Source organism: Montipora capricornis, chromosome 6 (assembly GCF_036669925.1).
Source record: "Montipora capricornis isolate CH-2021 chromosome 6, ASM3666992v2, whole genome shotgun sequence".
Classification (NCBI taxonomy): domain Eukaryota; kingdom Metazoa; phylum Cnidaria; class Anthozoa; order Scleractinia; family Acroporidae; genus Montipora; species Montipora capricornis.
In genome coordinates, this window is record NC_090888.1 from 6,634,864 (window position 1) to 6,644,863 (window position 10,000).

General features: G+C 41.9%; 2 protein-coding genes across 2 annotated transcripts in view; one reads left to right on the forward strand and one right to left on the reverse strand.

Annotated features, from left to right (window-relative positions):
- LOC138051380 (high affinity cGMP-specific 3',5'-cyclic phosphodiesterase 9A-like) overlaps positions 1–2,259 on the forward strand; it is a 35,227-nt gene extending 32,968 nt beyond the window's left edge. The window contains exon 18 of the mRNA XM_068897570.1: positions 1–2,259. This exon is cut by the window's left edge and continues 904 nt beyond it. The gene's annotated coding sequence lies outside the window, so the exon portion shown is untranslated.
- A 6,197-nt stretch (positions 2,260–8,456) lies between these two features.
- The window catches only part of LOC138051382 (cleavage stimulation factor subunit 1-like), a 31,163-nt gene continuing 29,619 nt past the window's right edge, over positions 8,457–10,000 (reverse strand). The window contains exon 16 of the mRNA XM_068897573.1: positions 8,457–9,614. Coding sequence (XP_068753674.1) covers positions 9,508–9,614 — 107 coding nt within the window. The 3' untranslated portion in view covers positions 8,457–9,507. The remainder of the gene's footprint in view (positions 9,615–10,000) is intronic.

Below are 10,000 nucleotides of genomic sequence, written 5' to 3' on the forward strand. Positions count from 1 at the left end.
GGCCTGCTAATCACATCTGTGCAATAAGAAAGTGGGGTCACCAAGTTCGTTTTTCAGGTATGAGCAACCAAAGCCAAAATATAGGCTGTTTTTGTAGGGCTTTCCTGTTGCCATGGTAACGTGTTACGTCACAAAAAGGACTGCTTCTTGTTCAGCAATAGTCATTGTTTCACTTGGTACCATAACATTGGTGTTACGTGATAAAGTGTTGTAGTGTCAATCCTTCTAATAACAAGGTCTCTTGAAAGTGTTGAAACCGGTTTCAGCCACCTAGACTGAGAAGACTACCCTTTTTACTTGTTTTGAAGAGAAGTGTAAAATAATAATTAATTAATTCCTCGAAAGGTCTTCCTTTTGACGCTGCAGAGCGAATGCTAGTACGCAAAACACAATCTAGTATAGTCGCGGGGTGTAAAGAAGCATCCACAAGCATGGTAGTTTTCGTAGTTTTATGTTGAATAACTAGACAGGATGTAAAGAGAATTTGTAACGATACGACATTCCTCAAAAACCTATCGTAATACAGAAGTTCAAAGTTTAGTTCGCAATTGCTATGAAAAACACGAGGTGGTGCCCAGTTCTCGAGAATCAAGGGCCTAAACTGAAGCCAATCAATTTTCATTTGTTTCCAGTGTTGGGAGATAAGTTAAGGCTATTGCGCCTTGATGACTGTAGGAAATAGAGGCATCGAACTTATTTATTTGATCGAATTTGTATCAAGTATTTTAATAACCTTTTACTGCTCTGGGGATTTTTCTCGCATTGTAGGGGGAAGTGGTTGGGGGATCTCCAGAGCTCATTTTTCCGGAACACTTCGCTCAAACGAGATCGCTTGCCACGCTGGATAAACAGCTAAATATTCGCAGCAGTTTCCTGCAATATTCCACGCTGTGGGTTATTCCATCGAGAAACGACACCGAAGACTTAAGAATTTGAGGACACCTTGCCTCCATTGATACCAGGGACGGATCATTCCTTCGGGACGAACTTAAGTAAAAGACGGAGGTTCTTCTGAAGTTCCGTCTGTGTAGAAATAACTAGAAATACGTGCAAAGAGACCAATCACCATTCCAGACGAACAATCAATAATTCGTCCATCAAGAACTTTCGGATGATTTCCAGTTTGTGCTAAGTTTGAAAGGTGCTATTTTTGTCTTTAATTGAACCAGTAATAGAGTCATCGAAACAAAGGGAAACGTTTCCATGGAAACGGTCGACTTCCTTAGTATTGACTTGATACACCAATATGGGCCCAAGGCTGCTGCCTAAGGGTCGCCTGGTTGCCTGGGGCGCCTTATTAGGGAGTTTAAGAAACGACAAAAAGCAGTAATATTATTGGTTAAAGAACCAAAAAGATCATGCTGCACGTGCGGCACGCATTTTTTAACATTTCTCTCCTGTACTCGTCAAAACTACTACGTGAAATTACCAAATTTGAGGTTTTGACGACATCGTGGACAAAACTACAGTGAATCTTTCAGTCTTGCTCTTTACTTCAAATCCGTCCGTACCAATCCAGTTGTAGGACACTTAGCACATATTTTATAATATAAACAAGACTGAATAATCCCGAAATACTTAGAATAGCTCAAACGTATATTTTGAAGTGACGTTTTCGTCCCCGTAGCCGCCGTGGTTTCTTAAACTCCCTACTTGCGAGCACGGGCGACGAAGTTTCTGAACAAGTAACCCGAACGGGCGCCTTAACTTGATTCATCCTGACTTTCTTGTAAATTTGATCCCAACTGGAATTAATTAATTCTGGGCTCTTAAAAAAATGACTCGGGCTACTAAGTTTAGCACATAGCCGAAAATAGTCTTCACCTTTTGGCAGCAATTGAGGGCGCGATCCATTTAGGTAAAAAAAACCCGGAATATTTGCTTCAAGCGATAATTGGAGGGGTGCCTGAACCAGTTCTAATTACTCCGTTTGGAACTTGGCCAACGGACAAGAAAAGAACACTCCTAAACGATACTAGCCAGAAAATACTTAAAAATTGGTAACTCCAACGTCAATTAGCCCTTATTTTCATCGTTCTTGCTTTAATCTATGGACTCTTAAAATAATGTGTCCACAGCTTGACAGACGACAGTGTCACGGTACTAGCATTACATTTCTATTGTAGTTGGTGTGAATACAATGAGAGTACATGTAGACGGACGTTTGTAAAATGTATCTATTTATTGCTTTTGTGGTTTATTACTGTAGAGAAGAAAAATTGCTTTTTATGAACATAGTAAAGAGTTAAGGATAAAGAGTTGTTCAGTGTCATTTTCATGTTTTCATCTGGCGAAACGGTCTGTGCCCAACTAAACCCTCTCCACCGACACCGAGGAAGAATAAAAAACCTTTCCTCCGCTCTCACGCTTTTTTAATGGTATGTTTTCACTCATGTGACCAGCAGCCGTATTTGCATACTAAAACAAAAGGAATGATTTTAATAAAAATAGAGTTCAATTTCCAAAAGAATATTTCACTCCTCAAACATGGCCGTAGATTTGCCACAAGTCGACCTCACGACAATCCCAGGAGAAAATGTTTTGGCGAGCGAAGCGTGATTTTTCGGATTCGAAGCGGATGAGCGAGCGACGAAGTCAACATGAGACGAAGGACTTTTCGAAAGTCTAACATGGCAGCTGTTCCTTTGTTTCACTCCTCCAATATGGCCGTCATGACGTTATGTGAAAAAACAATTAATGAAGTTTTAAGGGGCACACTGTCATGAGCTGCGCATGCTCGAGTTTGTTTGCTCTCGAGCCCACGGAAAATTCTAGCCGCCATCATGGATTCACGCGTGAGTCACGTATGTTTGCCGGAGTTTCTCCTTTGTCCACCATGGCCCTCTCCAGTGGACACCATTTTGAATTTGTCGATTCAATTTGAAAAAAGTTAACCTAACACTTTTCAAGTTTTCACAAGACGCTAGCGCATGCGCTTCTCGTGACAGTTCCCCTTTAAGTGGGGAAGAATGGTGTTTCGCATTTTCATTAGTTTCAGAGATATCTGTCTTCACGTTTTGCAAATTAACGTGCTAAGTGATGACGTGTTCCATTAGAGTTCGAGTCACTATATTATGCAAGAGTAGAAATATAAGGATTTGGATGGGGAAAGGAAAGGAACTTTATTTGTCTAGTCGTTCTAGCGCTGGAGCCAGTCGGTTGGTGACACTTTAAACTGAAATCAACGCAAAACGGTTTTTCTCAAAATTCAAAAGATATGATAAATAAAAATAGCTTTCCTTGCTTCAGTCTTGTGTGTCTTTGGTACGGTCCCTGGGTCGATTAAAAGCGATTTAGGGGGTTTGTGGTTCATCTTCTTTTGCCTCTAAATATTCTTTCTCAAGGTTGGGGACCCAGACGAAGCCGCCGAACGGAATCACCGAAAAGGAAAAGGGCCATAAATTCGCTCCCAAGGCTTCCATCGCCTCGAAATTCCACGTAGATCATGGACGATACCTCCGATACCCATTCGTCTTCTTCATTCGAGCCGCTTGTACACTGAGAAGGAATTAAGGGCCGCCAAACTCTGTAAATATTTGCTTCGAGAGCTATCGGATGAGGCTTTATTCAAAAAGCGCGTAACCGAAACCGTTGGAAGATCGCTTAGCGACCCGCGATTCAATGGTGACCAATCGTAAGTCTTAGGACGGGTCACTAAACGATCTTCCAAGACACACAAGACTGTGGAAAGGTAAGCTATTTTTTTACTTCAAATCGTAATTTTTTTTTTAATTTTAAGAAAAACCGTTTTCTTCATACAAGTATGGGTTATTGACCAAGCGTGAGGTCAAGATGGCTGGATATTTGCCAAGTTCTTTTTTTTGCGTGTTTATGGACCGAGTAGTTTCCCTCGCAGCCGTTTTAAGTCTCGTCACGCAACGCTCCTCCCCACAGAGGAGGAGCGTTGCGTGATGATACTAAAAACAGCAGCGAGGGAGACTATGGACCGAGACGAAGGTCCATAAACACGCACAAAAAGAAGTCGTAAGCGGAGTCATAAGCTCGGCGGAATCGGAGTCGGAAGAATCAGAACGTTCCCATTTTCTTTTCGACTCCGCTTATGACTCCGTCGCTTATGATCCAGTGAAAACTAGATTGTCGGAGTCGGAAGAAGCGAAAGAACCAACCAATCACAATGCTTAGAATCGAGGATTGTGATTCGTTTGTTCGTCCGCTTCTGCTTCCGACTCTGGATCGTATCGCACTGCGATTCTGTTTACGACTACGATGCTATTTAAAACCAGCCTGTAAGCCACATGAAGGAGTCCAAAACAGCACTGGCTACGTGCTGAAGGTAAAGATAACCCACGAAACCATAGAAAAACGACGAAGGATCGTTCAACGAGAACGCAAGTAACCAGGGAGAGCATCTCAGTCCTCAGGGGAAAGTTGCAAATAAGAGGGTGGTATTAAGGTTTTCGTCAGTGCTGTTTTGGAGTCGTTGCGTCTATTTTTAATTTACTGTAAACGTAAGCAAGTGCAGCCTTTTGGGCTGTAAGGTTTCAAGTGCAATAAACTACCTATCTGTACTTTGTGAGAAGAGGTTCTGTCAGCCGTAAAGTCGTGGGGGAAATCTGACACCGTGCAACTCTAAAAAGGATAGCAAACATAAAATGATTGAGAGGAAGGTCTCTTCTGGAGTAGCAAAGACCAGATCCCAGCAGCTCAAAGGTTGGATTACTTTATCCGGTGGGTAAGTCACTAATCTCTACGAAGATTTCAGTATTTGCCCTAGTAACTGTGCGTATGCACACTCTAAGCACAATTCGTTAGAAGGTGTGTGAGAAATCTTCGCTGGAAACGTTTAACGTGAAGTAAACTGTATAGATGGTCGGGTTTTTACAGTGACGTCATCAAATTCTAAAGTCAAAACCGAAAGGTGTTTTGAATTTTTATCAATCGGAGGTTGAAGATCGCCTATAAATAAATCTTTTTTCAAGTTTCCAGTTCCATGACGTCGTTCATCTCGAAAATGCAGCATTTTGAATTTCCGAATTGTCACCTTGCGTGACACCATAACGACACAAAGGTACTCGGCGGTCTGAGCGATTCAAGTACATTAGGAGGTGTGTTCATACACCGGCACTTTATCTCATGAGCGAAAAGTGATCGTTTTCATCGCTAAGTTAATTCCGAATGTTCGTCAGTGTGGATTTCTGGCCGCCGGTGCACCAACATGGCGGCGCCATGGCGGCGTAACTCTATAAAGTTGGGTGAAACGCTTCCACAAATAACTCCGACAGGATGTACCGCACAGGCCTGAGAACTGGTGAAAATTGCAAAAATAACTTGAAGACCTGAAATCGCCAAACAACGTCAATTTCAACTCCCCACGCAAGAGGAACTAACTTAGGTATACACAATGTTCAAGAAGATTTCATCGAGTGTGACCAAACCGTTTAGAAATTGGTCCTTAGACACGAGGGAAAATAGTCCTCTACTTCGCCACTTCGAGAGGTGGTGAAAATTTTTCCATGCGATGCGGAAATTTCACCGTGTTTGCAAACGAGCGAATTTCTCTAGGACCTTAGAAAATAACACCACTGCCCTCCTCAGATGATGGTCTTAATGCGCGCATGCCTCATACTTTTTTTTCCCACACTAATCAGAATTCAGTCACTAGGTAAGTACCAGGTAATTGACAGTCAAGAGCTAGGCATGTGCATTTTTGAGATGTGGAACAACACCGGAAGTGAGCAGCTTTAACTTGCCTTCACACAACCACATTACATAATTTACATTGCTAAGTATCTTTTCTCCATTAGAGATGATTAGTATAAAAACCTGGGAAGATACCACTGTCCTGCCACGCGAAATGTTCCGTTCCGGTTTCCGTCCACGTTTCAAAAACGCCCGTGCTTTCGTAAACTCCCTATCTTGTAAACACCTGAAAATTCAGGTGCGAGGATCACTTGACTCTTTTGACTATTGGATCCCGCAATTCAAATACATACATTTATTTCATTAATTCAAGAACATAAAGTCGCCGTACGTTTTGGCCAGCACATCAGTAAAATTGAAAATACACATTCTCTTCATCCTTGATCGAGTGACACGAATAACAATCCTAACGTCATGAAATATTCACTTTTCAGTTTGAAAAAGACAGAAATTCAACACCTTGAAATGCAATAAACGAAGCTCTCTGTGTTCAGAGTTCAGTTGTTCGGTCTTTTGACTCGAATGGTGGGAGACTCACTTCTCTTTGCTGCTTGAGTACCTGGTAACAGCTTTCGTTCCTTCGCTGATTGCGTGCTTGGCCAGCTCATCGGGTAGAAGCAGTCTAACGGCAGTAAAAATCTCGCGCGAACCAATAGTTGACAGTTTGCTGTACTTGGCTAAGCGAGAAGCTTCACGGGCAACACGTTCGAAGATGTCGTTGACGAAGGAGTTCATGATATCCATAGCTTTACGGGAAATCGTAGCGTCAGGATGGACTTCTTTCAGTACTTTGAGGAGAAAATGTGAGTAAGAAGTGTAATTCCTCTTCGCCTTTCGATTTTTCTTGCCGGCCACAGAGCTAGCCGTCCCCGCTGCTACTTTGGTTTCAGTTTTAGTAACCTTTGACACCTTCGGTTTCACGCTTCGACTTCGCGCCATTTCTTATCAACCCCACAACCACAAAGCACCAAGCCGTAATATTTATACTGTGGAACCCAGCCGCATCAAATTACCGAGGATCCAAATTACTAGATTATGATTGGTGTTTTTACGCGCGGTCAAGGTCAAAGCTAGACTTGCGATTGGTGAATTTCGATCCTTGTCAATTTAAGAAAATCCTCAACCTACACTGAGGAACTGAGAGTGTTTCCCATTATGCCTGACCATCACGTCCGAGACCAGTGGAACTAACCAAGAAAAAATGGAACGACATTTTTCATCAAAAGTCAATTTCCAACCGGGCCAAAGCGTTCCATTTACGTTTCGACCGAAATTTCTGTGACATCACAATGAAATGCCCCAGGAAACAACAATTTTTTGTAAATGGAACGGTACGTTTCGGTCGGACCGGACGACCGGTCAAAGAGGACCACCTCCAGAGGTGGTCCCATATACATGTATTCCTGTCGGACCGAACCGAAACGGACCGTTCCATTTGACTTCAGTCCGAAATTTCCGGAAATTTTGGCTTAATTAATGGAAAGCACCCTGAATTTAGTAGCATATACGGAGGGCACCTAACAAGAAACCACGACGGGAGAGGCAAACTGCTTTCTTAGGCAAGCAGAGGCAAACAGATTTCTTATAACTAAAACATCATCTAAGAGATTTACATTTTTGGAAGGGATGTGTCTCAAAGGCTTTCGGCTTAATTTGCTCGTCTTCCACTACGACGACTCCTTTTGTATGATCATCGAGGATGAAAAGCGACTAAATATCCTTTTGGCCTGGGTAATCCCCTAAAACGTTCGGCATTGAGGGAAAATGTTTTACTGGTAAAACTATAGTTTCTCCAAACAGTAAAGTCGATATCTTGGGCCATCTCGGCGAAAACGAAGTAAAATATATATATTTTTAAATACACACTGGGATTTTCGTAGAGTTCTCAGGTATCAATTGCCAAATAACTATGAAAACGGATTTTGAAATTCTCTCATCATCTTCTGAAGTCTCCGCCCACACGAAAACATAAGCTTTTTTGAAATGTTGCTTTTTGAAACCGTTTTCAAATCCCTCGGCCGTTTCAGCAGCGTTGTGGGTTATCATGAAAAACGCACCAAAACGTTTACCTTCTCAGGACGAAATGCTGATAATTGTCTCGAAGTATAAGTACCACTTTGCGTCGAACTTTGCAAATGGCAGTAGAGAAAAGTGGAGTATGGAAAAGAAATTTGAAAACCCCCCACGCACGCGCAAACACTCACGCATACACGCGCACGACTCGTTTTCAACCAATCTTTTAAGTTCTCCCACAGGCAAACCATCCTCTGTCAGTAGGGGCCGTTCTTCATTGAAATTTGAGCATCGATTGTTATTTATGGAAGAAATACAGATGAACAATACTGTGGCTTTAATTTCTTCCAATATGCAGAATTTAAAGCAAATGATTCAATAAAAGTTTGAAGAAAATATTAACAGAGTCATGACTTAGTCTCAAACAAAGACTCGTAACCAAGCCACAAGCAAAAAGTCGTAACCAAGCGGAAACTCAACGGTCGCCGTGTGGTGTTGTCTTTTTATCGATTCGTTTGGGACACTAACAGAAGCCTGACGTCGCTGGGAGGGCTTCAATTGCGCGGCTAGCGGATTGAGGTGAACGAAAAACCTTTGCCCTTGAATTCTACGGTGGAACTTTAACCGTGGGAACATTTTAACCAGGCATATTTGACTAAATTTGATGGGGTCCTTAAAATTAAGTGTTCAGCCTATAACAGTTGACAACCGACGACCTGATAAATGGCTTAATTCGCGTCGAATCTGGGAGAAAACCACACAGGAAGGAAGCGACCCACAATGGCAATAAGGCTATGCTTTTTAATTGACAAATTTTTCGTAAAATTATCTTTTATCGGGATTCTCATACAAATCCTTATATTTTTGTTGGCTTTCCTTCACACTGAGCTTGGGGTAACTTTAACATTTTGCGCAAGTATCAACTAAAAGTTTTCAAATGCGGGTAAGTGTGGTCTCATCGGCGTTTTGAGATGTTTTAATGTGGATGATAGAGACCTTCCCTTTTTAAACGAACTACTTTAATTTAAAAGCCTCTATTCACACTGAGTTGTAGATTTTCGGGAAAAAAAAAACGTCAAAGCGTAGAAACCTCGTTTCTGTACGTCTGGGATGCCTGTGGTGCGCCAAACAAAACATTTTTCCTCCCTTTGCGGAAAGAGCCGCATTTATCTCGGTATTGGATCAAATATTTCATCCCCATCTATAAAGTAAACTTCTGATGGTTTTCACTTTAATTTCTTGTAAACGTCTACAAAAAAAATTACACAATCGTAGCTTGCACATACAGCACAAGTTCTGCGATAGTAAAAATGAAAGCGATCCACAACGTAACAAACACTGTCAAACTATATCCATGATTTTACTACAAGTAATAAACTGAATTTGATTGCCTCAAACAACTTGGGAATAACATGAAATTTTAGACTGTCTCGAAGTATTGAAAATAGGGAGTTTAACTAAACGATAAAGCGTACGAGGGGCGCAGAAGATACTCAAGAAGAGTCAAAAGACGAGAGGAAATTGTCCCAAAAGGAAACAAAAAATTGAGACCCCTACTCGCGCGAACAACCGACTGATAAACGGACGGACATACATGCAACATTTTACGTCTGATGACCGGACAGTGCTTTCCTGAGGAGCTGGTCTTTTTCCGAAGATTTGCAGAACACCTTAACAACACGAGAATTTACATGACACCAAACAGAGAACAGGTGTTCCGACGTAATATTCAACTTTGTTCGGTGTAAGGGAGCCACATTAAACACGTTCCTGGAGACATCAACGACAGCAGATTTGTTAGCATCTCCAAGTTTCGGCAGGGCAACTGACTTGCTACACCCCCTCACAGTACCAAAAGCGTGCCCTGAAATCATCACTGCAAGAAACAAAAGCTGCGCCTGTGGAGGAGTGTGTGAGGCATCGAATGTGATTGTTGTGACCTGGGGAGGTGAAAAAAAAAGTAACGTTGTAACAGACCACTTTCATCTGACTCGAGATCGCTTTCGAGTCATCTTGACCAATAATTTGAATAACAGACGAATAATTCCTTAGTATTGCATTGCGCATCCCTACTGCGCACGATTTTCGCGTCATTAGCGCTTGCACATGAGCACGCGCGTGTACAAAACGTACGAGATTTCCCTCAGACTAAGCCCTATAGCAAAATAAATGCTCCTTTTCTCTCAAACGGTGACCCCCGATTTTTTTTCAGGTATTTGCTAAGAACAATCGAATAAAGAACCTATTTGAAGAAGAAAAAAAGTTTGATACTAGAACATGAATTTTTGTGGAAAACAGTTCCGTACTGGGTGTATTTTGGCTAAGG